Source organism: Nomascus leucogenys, chromosome 18 (genome assembly GCF_006542625.1).
Source record: "Nomascus leucogenys isolate Asia chromosome 18, Asia_NLE_v1, whole genome shotgun sequence".
NCBI lineage: Eukaryota > Metazoa > Chordata > Mammalia > Primates > Hylobatidae > Nomascus > Nomascus leucogenys.
Window position 1 is genome coordinate 37,589,615 of NC_044398.1, and position 17,049 is coordinate 37,606,663.

The window sequence follows — 17,049 nt, forward strand, 5'->3', positions numbered from 1 at the left end:
TGATCTCCTGACCTCGTGATCCGCCCGCCTCGGCCTCCCAAAGTGCTGGGATTACAGGTGTGAGTGCTTTGTTGATGTAATCAGATATCTGGAAGGTTATTCTCTTTTAGTTCACATATCTGCCTCTCTTGCTTTAATAACTGGTTAGTGTTCTGCTGTATGAATATGTCACACTTTATATATCCATCTCCCTCTTGATGACCATTTAAATTGTGTCCAGTCTGTTGCTGTTAGAAACAACTCTGCAATATTCATGTTCACATATGAGAACATGCCTGGAAGAAAAATCCTGGAAGGAGATGTGCTGAGTCAAAGATATTTTTCAGTTATTTCCAAATTACTCTCCAAAGAAATAGTAGTAGTGTACACTTCCGTCCATATTATATAGGAGTCTCTCTTTGCCCTCACCCTTGCCTACAGAATGGGTTAATTTTTAATATTTGTAAATCTAATATAGTAGTTTTATTCTATTTTATGAATGTGGATGAAATTAATCATGCTTTGATAGTCATGGAAGTGTTCAAATATTTCTTCGAAAGGTTCCCTGGGACATATGGGTCAGGTAATTTTTAGGTCCCGTTTACTTCCATTTGTGTTGTTGTCCTTCAGTGTTTTGACCACTTTTGTAACTGTGTGACTTTGAGTAAATCACTCCCCCTTCATCCTACCCTCCTACACCACCCCCTGCATTTTACCTCATCTTAAAATAGAGGCAGAAGACCTGTTACTAAGAGTTGTCTCTAAATCCTGGGAAGGCAAAGGGGACTGGGGAGGTATAAACATGAATAAGTGACCCATCTATAAATGTATTTTGCTAAGGATGAATTTGATTCTTTCTTCTTGGAAATTGAAGAGATTCAGAGATTGATTTTCTCTGAATTTTGGGAAACCCATGGTTAGCAGAGCCCATGATAAAGTTAAAAGAATGACAAAATGATAAAATTGGATAGAGTCTGCTACATTTGAATATGTAATATGCATTTGAATATGTATAAAGATAATAGCTCTGTACTGAGTATGTATGAAAACATTAACCTGATGTTTTTACATCTTACTAATTTACAATAGACCATGAAGTATTTTATAGAATCTTGTGGTTTTTTTGGTGGTGGTGGTTTTTTTTTTTTTGAGACAGGGTCTCACTGTGTTGCCCAGGCTAGAGTGCAGTGGTATGATCATGGCTTACTGCAGCATCAAAACTCCTGAGCTCAAGTGATCCTGCTGCCTCAGCCTCCCCAGTAGCTGGGATCACAGGTGTGATCCACCACACTTGGCTAATTTTTTTTTTTTTTTGAGACAGGGTCTCACTGTGTTGCCCAAGCTGGTTTCAAACTTCTGGGCTTAAGTGATCCTCCTGCCTCAGCTTCCCAAAGGGCTGGGATTATAAGTCTTAAGCCACTGCATCCAGCCTAATTTTTTAAAAAAATTTTATAGAGATGGGGTCTCACTCTGTTGTCCAGGTTGGTCATAGACTCTTAATAGGCCAGCAATTGTAAGGCACACCATTATGTGCCACAAAGAAAAAAAAACACCCTCAGTTGTACAGCACCGTTGGTTATAAGATGTAGTCAATTTCAGAGATTAAACTGAAAAAAGTACATCTTAAAATCAGTGAAATACAGTGTTTTCATTTGTGTAAGAATATATTTGGGGGTTTTGATTGCTTTAAAAACATTTACCTTTATTCTGTATCCTTTACTCCTAGCCCCAGGTGCATGTCAGTAATTACCCACAGACTGCCTTTTTCAAGATCTACTTAAGAGTTTTAGCTCATAGCAGAAAGAAAAATTAATTGCCAAAGCCATTAATTACAGATGGCTTTGCCTAGTTAGTACTCCTAATTAGTTTTGGTTCTTCTGCCTTAATCCTTTTGTGCTTTTTCCCAGAGGAGTGCTATTTTCTCTCTTAAAAAATCCTCTTATTTCAAATGTCTATCATTCCTTTTTTTTCTTTGAAGAAAATCATCTCTTATTCTCTCCTTTATCAGTGCTTTCTATTTTTCTCCTTCCAAGCCTTAAGTTACTATAGCAAACAAACTTATCTCCAGTTGTTCATTCCAACATATTCACTTGTTTTACCTTATTACCAATATAAATGTCATACTCTGTAATCAGGGATTCTTTATCAGAATTTTATTCTTCAGGAATTAACACAGACTCCTTGAAATTTGATGCAATATTTTTTGTTTATACATTTTTCTCAGAAGAGGGTTCGCTACTTTTATACAATTCTCAAAAGATTCCATGATCCAAAGAAGATGATAAATAGTGTTGATGTGGCATCCACCATTAAGGTTAAGTGTGGTGTGCCCTGTAAGTCTGAATGTCTACTTAAAAACCTTAAGTAGACATTAAGAACCTTAAGAAGGTTTTTAGTTTGTTGTTTTTGTTTTTTTGTTGTTGAGATGGAGCCTTGCTCCGTTGCCCAGGCTGGAGTGCAGTGATGCAATCTCAGCTCAGTGCAACCTCTGCCTCGCAGGTTCAAGCAATTCTCCTGTCTCAGCCTCCCGAGTAGCTGGGACTGCAGGCGCCTGCCCCCACGCCCGGCTAATTTTTGTATTTTTAGTAGAAATGGGATTTCACCTTGTTGGTCAAGCTTGTCTCAAACTCCTGACCTCAGGTGATCCACCCACCTCGGCCTCCCAAAGTGCTGGGATTACGGGCATGAGCCACCACACCCGACCGAAGGTTCTTCTTAAGTAGACATTCAGACTCACAAAGCACATCGCAGTTAACATCAGAATCACTTCTGATGATAATATAAGTGAAGAATATAAGACAGGAGGCGCATATATTAATACCAGCAGAGCAGCTCCCAGTGTCTCTCTTCAGTTGGAACAGTTGTCGCAGTGGTCTACTTGCTGTCCAGAAGCCTGATAAGAGAAAAAGATAGATTCCCATGAAGAAATGTTCTTGGAAGTGATAACCATGCTTATTCATAAGGAGTTGAAATGTAGCTTACGTGCTGCTTTTCCTCCAATAAAAATGTGTTTATCTTTCATTCTGATTTGTTGTGAAGCTTTTGCACACTCTGATTTAAATCTTGGTAGCATATATCTAGTTGAGTACCCACAGTGCACCAGGCTGTATTCCAGGGCCTAGGAAATGGAAGTTAGTAAGACACATGGTTCAAGCCCTCCTTGAGACAGATGGTAGTACAGAGTGGTATGTGGTATGATGTGCTGTAGTACAAGTTGCTGGTAGAGTGAAAAAGAAAAGCTTCTACCCCAGCACTATCAAACCAACTTCAGAAACAGTGGATTACAAGAAAGATTAGTACTTCCTTTCAATATGATCCATTGTTGAGTGTCAAGGAATTGTTATTAATTAACATCCTTGAATCTTAGGCCAACACATAACTGACTGTCGTTATAAGGACACTGTTTGAAGTACTTCACGTGTAATAAAAATTTCCACTTAAACCATACATGCGTTGTGAGATTGGCTCTTAGACTTTGAAAAGTTCATTTTTGTTTACTTCTTTTACAGAACTGATATATAAGGAAGTTATGGACTTGGAGGAGAGAACCAAGAATGGAGTTATACGGGGGCAGCCCTCTCCTTTAGGTTGGTTACAATATAAGCTTGGTTAAGATTACAGTTTACTTCTTGTGTTGTAATTTTCAGTGGCCTGAAACCTGCAGTTCTTCCCATATTTACAAAATCATTATTATTCCAGACTTAATAAGTATAAGGAAATACAGTTTCGTTTTTTCTACTAATACATTATACTAATATATCGGTAACTGTTCATAAAATGCATATCTTTTTCTATGATACTGACATTCTGTTGAAGAACAGAAATTTAAAAACTTTTTGTTGGCATTGTTGCTGGGTCTTTAAAGAAGAAACTTCTCAAAATTCAATATACATACCTTTCTATGATCTTGACAGTCTTTACTTTGGATAAATAAAAGCTTCACTGCAAAATTTAGTACATGTAATACCAAAGTGCTGTCTTTCTCTTTTTGATATTATTGATTTGTTGAATGAAGGCAATAACATTAAAACCATCACTAGAAAGTATTCTTTCTCTAAGAAGAAAACTGGGTTTGTAGGAGTTAAAACTTTTTTTTATCATAAGCTGATCTTATATTTAATGTTAGTACAAGTAAAAGTATAAAGAATAGAGGGGAAAAGTTAAATGGCAGGTAACATGTACATCAAGTACATACCACATGACAGACACTAGTGGTTTATATACTTTATTTCATTCAGCCCCTAAGATCCTAAGGTATAGGATTATTGCACACATGTTATGGATGAGGAAACCAAAGTTCAGAAATTTGAAATAACATAAGATTCCAAATCTCTTATGTAAATGAACTAATACAATAACTTCAGAGTGCGTGGTTTTTTCAGCCTCCCATTTTGTTATCTGGCTGGCAACAGAGACTTCTCTTGGCTACAGAGGTTAGGACAGTTGTATGAAGGAGGTGAAATTTGACTGAGCCTTAAAGAGTGAGTAGTATTTCAAAAGATAGGTCTTGATTTTGAAGTAAAACTATGCCACTTTAATTCCTCAGAAACTTCTACTTTTGAGGAAAAAAATAGATGTTGTATCTAGCATCTTGTATATGGGTAAGGTTTTTTAAACTATAGTGACATTGTCTACTATAAACAATTGTTTAAGCCATTTTTTGTGGCTTGCTTTGACATTTTTGGTTATATATTTTAGAGTTGTATATTTTAAATCTTTGATCAAGAATGCAGTCATCCAGATTATAGTGTAGATCCTGTTGAATATATAAATTGGTTTTGACCGCTTTTACCTATTTTGGAAATGGCCTTTTCTCTACAATTTACTTATAACAAATTTAAAGCTCTATTATAAATGCTTTGTGTAATTAATTAGCTTTGTATTGCTATATAGTAGTAGTATAACTGAATTGTTCATGATGGAGGCTCAGGTGGGATTTGAAAAGTTCATTATGTGGGACAGTTTTATACCTTAGCATGCTGTCCAAGTGAGTGGCACAGCTGGAGTGCCAGATGTTTGAGTAAATGTAATAATCTCATGAGTTAGAGCAGTTGTATTTGTTCTTAATTTTTAAGTGAATAATTTGAATCTTAGTCCAACACTTGCTTGTGATCACAAAATAAGTCAGTGGAAAAGATAGAAATTGAGGTTTCTAGACTTTTCCTGGATCCTCAGTTATAGCTTGCAAAGACGAGTATTAGTAAATTAAGCTGTTATAAAAATATTCTGCTCTTGATTGTGTACTAAAACAGAAGGAGTAGTGTTTGGTAAATCAAAATACCAGATAACCACAGTACCATTTCCACTTGATTTTTAAAAGGAATTTTATTCTTTTTCCCTGTTGAGTGCCTTCCTATCTTTATTTTGGTTTGGCTAATAGTAAAGTAAGTTTGCCTGCCTTGAGTGTATAGAGGCTCACTTGAGAGAGGAATGACCCACCTGAGACTAAAGATTTTCCATATTATTACCATTCAGATATTTGAGAATTTACTGTATAGCTTTAAAGAGAAAACAAGTGTGTTTTTTTTTTCCTTATGTACTTGATTTTTAGATTAAAAAGTTAACAATGCATTTAAAAGTCAATTTTTATCAGATTAAGACATTTGGATAAAATAATAGACCCTGAACTAGAGGCATATATAAAAATGGTGTATGTTGGAGCCCTTTTATGGTTTGAATGTTTCAGAACAAGTCTTAGAAACTAGCCATTGTGTACTATGTATGGTACACAGATACACTGTTCAGTCAGAAAAGGCTCATTCCAAGTATTGATTGAACTAAAAAGAATATACTATCTCAATTTCACTCTGACTGGGAAGCTAATGGACCTTTCTTGGGTCTAGGAGATTATCACCTCTTTTACCTCTCATCTCTTGGGCCTGAAATACTCATCCTGCTTTTCTCTTCCGTTTCTGCTCCCATCACCTGCTTTGTTTCTTGTGGTTCCTTCCATTCCTTTCTGTATCCCAGTCCCCTCCCTAAAGATTTTCCTATTCCCACTACACTGCCTATTTTCTTTTTGCATTTGAAGAAAAGCTCACAGAGGACTTTTCATATTGAAGTGTTTTATTGCTCATCTGGACAGAATGGAGGGATGATCTCAAATACAGATGCTGGGTTCAGGAGCAGTGGTTTTCAGCCCGTTTGGTTTCAGCATCTTTGGGTGCCTGAACCTCACCCTCAGAAATTCTGCTCAGTGTTCCGTTTGAAGACCATTGATTTTATTTCATAAATGTATTCTTGAGAACTTTTAAGTAACTTGCATTATTCAAATTTGGAATGGCCCTTATTTAGTGTTCATGTGCTTCGAAAGTACTTAGCCTAGTGCATGAGTTACCTTTAACTATCCTTCATCCACCAGCGTAAGTCATTCCTGTCCCCTTCCTAAACCAATCCCCTTGAGAGGATTTCTGTCTCGAGCTCAGGTATTCCTGTTACTTTTTAAAATCCAGGAAATGCTTGTTAGGTAATACTTTCGGCAAAGAAAACTGTTTGCTCCTACTTTATTTAATAAATCCATATTTCTACTTATCAAGTATTAGAGTAGAAAGAAGAAGACCCAAGTTTACTTAACTAGGCCACTTGAGTGACACTGGCATGTCCCATAACCTCGTGTAAACTGGGGCAGTTGAATTGAGGTTTCTTCCTGTTAAACTTACTTTATTACTTCCCTTGGCATTTGCTTTAAAACAAGATGTGCCAGAAGTACATCTTGTTTCAAATTTGAATCATTTGAATTTTTCCTTTTTAATGAGAAGCTATAAAGACTTTTTTATAGGGAAGTAGCTTTTAACTTTTGTAGTTACACAGTCCTTTAAGATCCTCTGTCCAAAAAAAGGCATTACAGACAGTTTTGCATGTATTATCAGCAGTATTCACACATACCCTGAAGCCCATTCATGGATCTTGCTGCAGGACCATTTCTAAATGTGGCTCAGATGTAAACTTCTTGTCTTAAACTGAAAAACACATTCATTGAAAGGATAGGACTCCACGATTCTAGACATTTTCAGAATTCTCACCTCATAGCTGTCAATGAAGAGTGTTTTTAAGTTAGTGTGTTGGATATCATTTGCGATTATTTTTAGTGAGCCTTCGAAACCCAAGAGAAAAAATTACCACTGGAGGCAGTCAATGCAGTGCAAGTAGCTTGATCTGCAACTGTCTGCAACTGATTTGCCGTTTTGTTTCTCATAGCACAGGTGCAGCAGTGATCAATGGCTCTCAGCATCCATCATCATCGTCGTCTGTCAATGATGTGTCTTCAATGTCAACAGATCCGACTTTGGCCTCGGATACAGACAGCAGTCTAGAAGCATCAGCTGGGCCTCTGGGCTGCTGTAGATGACTACTTGGGCCATGAGGGGGTGGGAGGGATGGGGAGTCGGTTAGTCATTGATAGAACTACTTTGAAAACAATTCAGTGGTCTTATTTTTGAGTGATTTTTCAAAAAATGTAGAATTCATTTTGTAGTAAAGTAGTTTATTTTTTTTAATTTCAAGTGATGTAATTTAAAACCTAAGTTGTGTTTCAAAACAGCAACAAAACTGTATTGTATTTTTTTGCTGTAATTAACTGTATAATGTAAACCTAATTATTTTATCATGGTTTAAATTTTTTGCATATTTGCTTTATCTTATGCTGCTGATTTTTTTAACTGAATTTGTAAGATTTTGTTTATCAAAGCAACTATTATGTGGTGACTTGCCTATATCATGAATTATTTAAGATTTTTATAGTTTTTTTTATTAGAATTTATTTCAGATGTTTTGTTCATGATACTATCCTTCAGGGTTATGTGCTTATCAATGAAATAACCCCAGAGGAGTGAGGGAAAATAACTTGTAGCCAGTTATATTCAGGAATAACTACTGTAAATGATGAACGTGTTAGGAGACCTCCAATATTTGCTACTTGCCAATCCTAATTTAGTTACAAGAATTGGTAGGCAATCCTACTTAATTTTGACAAAAGCCCCGTCATCTAAATGGCAGAATAACTCAGAGCATGTCTTTGAAGATGCTGGGCGTCTACCACCACCTTATGTCCCCACCCTACCCAACAAAAATAAGTAAAAAGAATATGGTGTATTCTGCAAATTTGTGGCATGCTCAAAGTTTATGATCACATAAAGTCAAGAGGATACTTCATGAATAATACATTTCAATGCAAATAAACAGATGGTTCACTTCTACTAGCTATGAGCCTGTTTTTGTATACACTGAGTTAATCTACTCAGGCTGTAGGTCCCAGCAATGTTCTAGAGTCGGGTCTTTCCCTTTCCTGCAGCTTCGGGTCCTTGGACCTTTCCGGTTTCCTGTTACTTGGAGTGTCTGTCAGTTGAGCACCAGTTGTTCTGGTGTTTCTGGCCATTTGATTCTACTTGTAGCATAATCATTTATACTAGCTATTGGGAGGTTCCAAAGCCTACCTAGATTTGTGTAGGTGATGTATCAAATGAGCAATATACCGTTCATCTGAAAATAGTAGCACACAGCCATATATAGGATATCATTTTCTAAGGACTGTTTCTTCACATTGAGCAGAGCAGGCATAAATGGTGGTTATTTAGTCTGAGTCTTTTATTTTTTATACCTGATTTTCAACATAACACGCAATGTGGATGTCGAGTAGTGTTAAGAATGGTGCTGCTCCTGACAAGTGTATGTTAACTGTTTACATTTTCTATCTGCAGAATTATTTCTCTATTACTGAACTTTTCCTAAGTAAAATGTCTTTGAAGTCTCGTTATTTCTGAAATACGTTGTCTGTAATAGACCCAGGCACCTTTTAAATTATCTCTGGAACAAGAGGGATTTCATGTAATGAACTAGGAAATGCATATTCACATAAGCAACAAGGTTCTAGGCAGAAAGCCCCTTGGAATTCGTGACCAACAGGAGCAAGAACAGGTGCGGCCCAACATGCAATTGTCTGAAAATTTGCTTGGCATTTTATTCATATATTAGTGCAAAATTCTTTTTGAGTGAGATATTTTACATCACTGTTAATGTGCAATATTTAAGATTAAAATACATTAGCTTTTTTATATACTTTGAAATAGCAAGTTTGTTTTTGATGGCTTGAGTCATGATTTCTAGCCTCCCAGCCTTTTTATCAGTCCCTTTTCTAATACAACAAGATGCATTAATTTGATTAGGCAAATTAGAGTTTTAAGACACCTCTTGAATTGTAGACAGAAAATATTGGATTCACAATTTTAGCAGAAATTTGAGAATGAGTGTGTTTATATTAATTTCACAATTAGCTGTATTTTCTGTAGCATAGATTATGTCACTGTTGCACTTTCACAGCAGACGTGCTTTCAGAAGGTTCTCCTATTTTATGTTTGATTGCTGATAAGCCATCTCTATTGATACAGATTTTGGTTAAGTAAGGAAAACCAGGTGTGTGTCTGTCTCATTTATTGTAAACGCCAGCTGCCGCTTGCCAACCATCATGTTCAGTTCAATTCAAAGAAAACAAACTCTCATTACTTAGTGTAAACTAAAATACTTAACAAATTATATCCTAAAAACAAGGTCTCTTCATTAAATGTTGTGTGCCCTAGGTTTTAAATTACTACATCTAAATAGAGTTTTCGTCTTAAATTTGTTAAGCTAAGTATGTATTGGTTCTTTTTATTTTGGAATCCTTCAAGCATCTTTAACATTTTTTTTTCCAAGAGAAGTTACAAATAACATTTCTATCAGGTAGTACTTGTGTGAAACCACCTTTCTTATTCTATAATTTTGATTTTTCAGTTTTATATACTTAATATACTCACTGTCTTACTATCAGAAAGTAATTTTGACCAAGATTTTTATTATCTTCATAGATTAAGAAAGAGATGCTAATTCTGTACCTATGTCTTCCTGGTTACTGTTCTCTTCCCTCTAATATATACTGGCCATTTGTAAAACCATTGTGTTGTTGGGATCACTTAGTTATACTATACGCAAATAGAGCATCTCAACTCTGTCATAGTGTTTGCTGAACAGTTTTCAGTGTGTCATGCACCTTTGGCTGCTAATTGTTCCTGACGTGCACTCTTCCAAGTTGGGAAAGGCACAGTGTGTTCATGCTAGACTTCTAAAAGAAACACCAGCCTCTTAAATGAGAAGCCTACACACAACCCCCTTAACAATCCAGAGAAGCTTGATGGTGTGCAAAGAAGCATTCTTTCCTGCCAGCCTTGTCATTGTTCTGTTCTATGCTAATCCTGCTGTGTTGTCTAAAAGATGGAGGGAAGAGGACATCAGTGTCTGATAGTGAAATCAGCAGGAAAGTGAAGCTCTTTCCTTGGTTACAGATAAGACTTGGTTTACACTATTGGCCAGTATCTGCTACACATATGAAGACTTAACTATTCAGTGTTGCCTAGGCACTCGCCTGCACATTTTGAGGTTAAAACAGAATATTTTCAAAAATGCTGTTGTAGTTTGTGAGTGTTGTTCATTAGTTACACATTAGCTATAGAGTGGATGCATGAAGCCCCATGACACCAGTAAACTTCTCTTACCAGTAGGTAAACCAAACACCATTCTGTCATTAGCAGCCCTCTTAAATGTTGCCTCTCCATATCGTGTTGCATTTTTGTGTGCACTGTGTTTCTACTGATCTCTCTTAGGTTTTTACGGAATCAAAGGAAACTAATTTTTCCTTAATAGCAAGAAGATGAAGAGGTAAAGGGCATTGAAGCAGAAATGTATAGTTTGGGGTACGATTAGAAAACTCGTAAGGAAAACAGAAGTCCTAATTTCAAACTGACTGCTCTTCGTTAAGTGCTCTTAAGGAGAGTCTAGTAACAGTAACGCTTTCTGGCCATTTCAAGTTAGATTCTCTTCGTTACTGAAACTTCTGAGAAATATTACCTGTGGATTAATTTTGCACAATGTTCTATTCTCATAATGACTTACAAATTAAACTAGGTTTTTATTGAACTACCTCACACTAATTTTCTATGCTTTCCCAAGCAAGCTGTTGCCCTGTTAGATCTTTACTGAGTGAATTATAAATCTGTGTTAAATACTTTTTAGCCAATGTTGACACAATACTAGTAAGTATGTAAAGTATATACCTTACATCAGTAAGAGACACATGTAAAATCTTTAACTGTGTATCATGGAAAATTGTGTTAGATGTGCTCGTTGACATTATTACTGTTTTTGTAAGTAGAAACCTGCTCGTGATATCGGTCCATTCTTTACATTTTACAGAAGGAGTAAATCTTAGTAAAAATTTTACGAAGAAATAAATTACTTTTGTAGGCCCAATATTTGGTATATTTTTGAGAAGCTGTTAATCTTTTAGCTGAATAATGAAGTTAGACTGAATTACGTGTCTCCCTGGACTGTGACGTCTATTTTCTCATTACAGTTTATCCTGGTCGGCAGGGTGTCACACCTGGAAACCTGAGTATGATAACTGACATTTGCTTTTCTCCCTCTGCGATGTCATTCCTCCTCCATTCCTCTCCTTCCCTGTGTTGCGTTCCCTCTCCTTTCCTCTAGACAAAACAAAATGGGGCACTTTTTAGGGAATGCTGAGATCATTATTGTGGTTTTTCATCCTTCATGCCCTAGTCATTAAACATGCACCACTGGAATGTAAACAATGTCATCTAGTATGTCAATTGGTTATAATATTTTAAATAAAAAAGAAAAAAGTGGTATGAAAGTTATGAAATTAAGAGTTTTTTCATTGAAAACAAAATCTGTTTGTGGTAAAGTTTTTCTTGGCAATTTTAGGATTGTCCGTGGATTGGGATAAAAGGGGTCTTGCTAGGGCCAGTTTTCTTAGATTTGGATTTTGTACAGATTGTAAAGAGCCTAAACGATCACCCTGATTATCTGGTTGATCTGGTCTTGGATTTCTGGTGTTTGAAATTGCTGGATAAACTTTATCTAAAAAAGGAACTTTGCTTCAATGCCCTTAACCTAGGTCTTGGTAGACGTGTGAGAGAACAGCCATCGTGACCACTTGGCAAAAATAAGTACTGAAAATTGGGGTCTGTTTCAAAACAAGCAAGAGGTTTTAGCCTTGACTGTTTCCAACTTTTGCCATGCTTACTTCCTCTTTGCCTACATTGGGTCTGCTGCTGGGTGGGAATACAGGGTTCCTGCAGTACCTTCCCAGCCGCTGTGATGACGCCACTCCGTCTTGCACAGTTCCTGCTCCAAATGACCCTTGTACTGTGCTGTCTGCCCTCACCTGAACTCACACTGCCCTTCTCTGAGGAGCAGAGAGGAAGGGGCTGGTCTTTTAGCTCCCCGCTGCTGCTGGATCAGCTGCGTGGCTGCTGAGCTGTTTCATCACCATCATAGAGAGGCCTCCCAGGAGAAACAGTAGCAGAAGCAAGTGTCAGAATGTTGAGAATAAACTTGTTTTTACTTTTTTTCCATTTTCACCAGTTGTAAAGTGGAATAATTCATCCTTGTTAATTTAGGTACTTTTTTTTTTTTCCTTTTTTAGTATTGTTCCTAGAAAGGTCTATTAACTTGATCTAAGTGAAGATTGATTTGTAGTGATTTTGTGGTTTAAGAAAAATTTTTTTAGCTGTTAAAGGTTTTATACCAGTATTTCTTTGGACTTCATTTGAAACCAAAAGATACTCCAAATATGCTTTGTAAATTTTAGCTTTCTGTCTAACATGTACTTTACTTAATTTCATCCATTAATGGGAGCATATAAGTGATATAGATGTGTGCCAGAAGCTGGGAGTAGGAAATAGAAAATGGATGACAAGAGTCTTGAAATGGTGTATATGGAGGAACAAGGACCTGGCCACAGGGATCGATTAGAGGAAATGAGAGGAGTTTCACAAAGAAACTGTGTTTTGACCCTTGGCATAAAGAAGGTTTGGAGAAGAGTATTCCAGGCTGAAGGAAAAGCAAGCAGATTTAAGTGAGTGCATGGGCAAGCAGTGAGGAACGGCCTGGCCTGGGTGTGGGTACAGGGAGAAATGGGAGAGAAGACTGACACGTTGGAGTTTGGAATGGAAACAAGCTGAGCATCAGACCTGAAAATATCAAGAATTGCCTTTATTTTGTAGGTGATAGGAATCCATGGTAGTTTCTGAGGCAGAAAAAGAGTATTATGACCTGACCCTTGTTTTAGGACGGTCACTGCCAAGAGAAGCAAGTGCAGCTAGGCTGGAGGTGTGGACATTGGTGACTGATGGCCGAAGATACCCAGCTGAGAGAAGGGAAGAAAGGGACTCATTCAGATGTATTGCCATGACATAGGTGAAGTCGCCAAGCTTAGCGTTTGGACCTGGGGGAAGGCTGAGCCTAGCGATTGGGCAGCACATGAGATGGTGCAAGGAAAATACATGCAGTGTGTTTTGCAATTTGTACATCTCAGTTTGAAATGTCCATGACAGAATGCATGTCAGATATGGCATCAACTCCAACTTACCGCTCCAGGAATGGGAGGAAGGGAACAATTGGTTTTCTCCCTCACCTGCCCGTAGACCTCTCCAATCGTTCCTTTTCTTGTGAGGTCTGTGTTGTTTGCTTGTATGGCCCTTGCACTATTTTTGTTAGTATCATTTTGTGGACAGAGGAAGATAGTGGAAAGATTCCTGTTGGATATACCACATGTAAAACTTTATAGAGTTACCTAGAGAAGTGCAAGTGGGGCATAGTTCAAGTGAGTGGAGAAGCAGGTAGTGAAAAGGACTGAAAACTCGGATGGAAATGTAAAGAAATCATGACAGTGTCTTGAGAGAAGTGAGTAGTAGACTGAGGGATCAGAAGAGTTCAAAGGGAGGAGCCAAAGGCCCCCCCCTTTTTTTTTGAGACAGAGTCTTGCTCTGTCACCCAGGCTGGAGTGCAGTGGCGTGATCTCTGCTCACTGCAACCTCCACCTCCCAGGTTCATGCCATTCTCCTGCCTCAGCCTCCCAAGTAGCTGGGACTACAGGCACCTGCCACCACGCCCGGCTAATTTTTTTGTATTTTTAGTAGAGACGGGGTTTCACCATGTTAGCCAGGATGGTCTTAATCTCCTGACCTCGTGATCCACCCGCCTTGGCCTCCCAAAGTGCTGGGATTACAGGCGTGAGCCACCACGCCCGGCCAGGCACATGTGTTTTTATGAGACAGGGTCCTGGAAAGGTTGGGGTCTACTGGGTCCTGCGGGTCCAGGTGAGCTTAGTCAAGATGGAAAATTTAGGTCACCTCGGACAAGTGTCAGTCTGGCTGAGCCATGCCTCTTACTGTTACTTGACAGCACCCTGTCTTCTCATCTTCTCTTGATGCCTCACACTGGGATCCCCTGGATGGAAGAGCCTGTCCTACTGGAGATAATGCCTGGCAAGTAGGTGTTCCGTAAATGGTGGGCTGGGTAAGCTAATGACTAGAGCGTATCCTTTACACCATTTCTGTCCTCTGAAAATGCAACATTCATGGCCCTCAAAGTGTGACGTAAGGACACTGCATGCAGCGCTGTGATATTATAGTGATGTGAGCATGGGCCCCGGTGCCAAATACCCACATAGCATCCTGCCCTCACTGGCTGCCTCACTCCCTGCAAGTGCCTCAGCTCTGGGGCTGTCATCTGTCCTGTGGGAAGCCTAATGTCACCTGGCAGTGTTGCTGGGAGGATTTGGTGTGTGCGTGCAGGGCAGGGGGTGGCGAGCGTTTGGTTGAGTGCTGGCTGCCGCTATCATCCTGACTGGCACCAGGCTCAGCTCAGCACCCTGGTGTACAGGTTCATCAAGTCAAGCATCTGTCCCTCATGTCTGCTGGAATGGCAGCTGTGTCTCTAGGCAAACATACCCAGAAGAGTTTGATGTGAACCAAGTGCTGGGTTTCCCTCTATTTGATGTGTCGCAAGGAAAAGATATTCTAAAACCTGAAGCCCACCGCCCACCCGCCTCCAGTGTGCAGCTGAGCCAATGAACCCATGTGCTGACCCCGAGGCTCCCCATCCCCACGGCCACAGCCACCACCAGGCCTGGGCCCAGAGAAGTGCTCTACTCCTCAGTCCCTTGTCTCCCTTTACCACAGACCCGGCCCCTTGTCTTCTTTTACCACAGTGGACAGACATTTATCAAAAGCTCACTGAAAGAAGGGAAAGAGGAAATAATTACAGAAAAACACGTCTCTACCAGGAATTTTGGGCCAGCTGCTGCTGGTTTCCTAAACTGGTGAGCTTTTCAACCAGCTGTGGCATGAGTGCAGGGGCTTGGGATTTATGAAACCATTGGGTTAAGACCCAATGCCCAGATAGCATAGAGATTTAGCTGTCTTGGAGTGGGGTCATCAAGCCAGCTTGTCACATGCGGCAGGGGCAGGATCCGCATCTGGGCAGGCAGGTTCCAGAGCCTTTGCTTGGGAACTCAAGACACCCGTGAGATAATTACTTAGGATATTGGGAGGGCTCTGCAGGGGCCTGGGGTTCTGCATCAAAAGGAGAGGGAGAGAGTCTGGGTTGAGACAGACAGACAAGCTTCCTTTCATCATGGGAAACCCATTTCAGTCTCCTCTGCTCCTTTGATAGCCTGGTAGCATTTTCTCTCCAGGTCAAAATCAGCAGAATTCCATGGCTGTGGCAAAAGAACTCAACAGGGTCATCAGAACGCACTGCTCTTCCCACCCAATTTCTCCCAGCCTCCGTTTCTCCTCTGAATATGGATAATAGGGCCAATTTTCTACTTCACTGGGTTGCTGTGAGGACTCAAAGTCACCTCGTATTCTCTTCTCTCTCCTTGAATAGAGAGGAGGGCAGCATCTCAACCCCAGGGAAAAATCCCTGCTGTTCTGCTTGAGAAGCTTTATGGGAATAAAAACATCTCCTGCGCAAAAGCTTCTGGGAGATGCTATGTAAGGTAATCATGTTTGGCATTTTTCAGGACTTCTCAAAGATCGCTGTGCATTTCTATGAACCTGCCTGCAACTCTCTCCCTGTCATTTGGGTCATGCTTAGCAGTGTACAGACATGCTCAAGAGTTCCCATCTTTCAAAAGCGCTCTCTCTCCCCTCCCATTATCAAAATGGAAGTCAATTCATGTGAGTTAATGTAAAGCTCTCAAATCCTTTCCTATCTCCCTTAGAATAAAAATAACCTCTCACCATGGGCGATAGGCCCTCAGTATCTGGCCCCTGCTGGGCTTTTCATGACCCCATCCTACCCTACCCCACTTCACAGACTGCAACACATTGTGAGACCCCTGTGCTCAAGTGTTGCGGGTCTTGCTTTGGGAGACAGAAGTAGTAGCAATGTGGCTGGTAGAAAAGGATGGCAATCCTGGCGCAAGTGGGGGTTCTTGGTGGAGGCAGGAATAAAGAGACGCAGCAGCAGTATGTGGCAATGTCACGGCTGCTTTGCTGGGAACTCAAGACACCCGTGAGATAATTACTTAGGATATTGGGAGGGCTCTGCAGGGGCCTGGGGTTCTGCATCAAAAGGAGAGGGAGAGAGTCCGGGAAACATTGTTACTGACTCCATTTTTACCCACAGACCAGGGAAACATGGATATATGGGTTCCATTCCAAAATTCCTTCAGGAATAAGATTGATTCCTGGTCCATCACTCAAAAGCCAATTAAGACAAGGAATCTTCCTTTTCTTTCTATTTCTGTTTCTCACACACACATACCCTTAAAATTGTATTTTAACTTTAAAGAACATGTACATTCATTTGTTATTCTTTTAACATAAGCCAACTCTTTGTTTTTTTAGTATGAGACATTCACAATTTCCAGTATTTCTTTAAAGTCAAACACAAGTTTTACGACACTGTTGAAGTATTCTGAGAGCAGAATCCCAGATTCTTCCCATTTCTCGCTATTGCATGTTTCACTAATTCATACTTAATTTGACAATATTTTTTAGCAATGTGCCTCCACTGAGTCTGTCTAAAGTATTCTAGGGTTTTGATGAATCAATTCCCTACCTTTTCATGTTCATAATTCATGTAATTCATGAGTCTACTTCACATTAAATGATGTAATTACAATAACAAGTACAATGGGAATCTGTCAGTTTGGGACCAGGTTCAGCAAATATAACTCAATTTAGAGAAGTGGGTAGTGGTGGGGATACTAGAGCCCCCCCGACAGGT

The 17,049-nt window shown here is 39.3% G+C and overlaps 1 protein-coding gene across 10 annotated transcripts in view; it reads left to right on the plus strand.

Annotated features, from left to right (window-relative positions):
- The window catches only part of MAPK8 (mitogen-activated protein kinase 8), a 141,155-nt gene extending 129,496 nt beyond the window's left edge, over nucleotides 1-11,659 (plus strand). For 6 of the 10 annotated variants that reach the window (XM_030797608.1, XM_030797612.1, XM_030797609.1 and 3 more), the window contains 2 exons: nucleotides 3,489-3,566; nucleotides 7,182-11,659. In XM_030797608.1, coding sequence (XP_030653468.1) covers nucleotides 3,489-3,566; nucleotides 7,182-7,327 — 224 coding nt within the window. In that variant the 3' untranslated portion in view covers nucleotides 7,328-11,659. Of the gene's footprint in view, nucleotides 1-3,488; nucleotides 3,567-7,176 lie in introns of all 10 variants that reach the window. The other 4 variants (XM_030797614.1, XM_030797616.1, XM_030797615.1 and 1 more) reach the window with 1 other exon arrangement.
- Nucleotides 11,660-17,049: the final 5,390 nt, after the last annotated feature.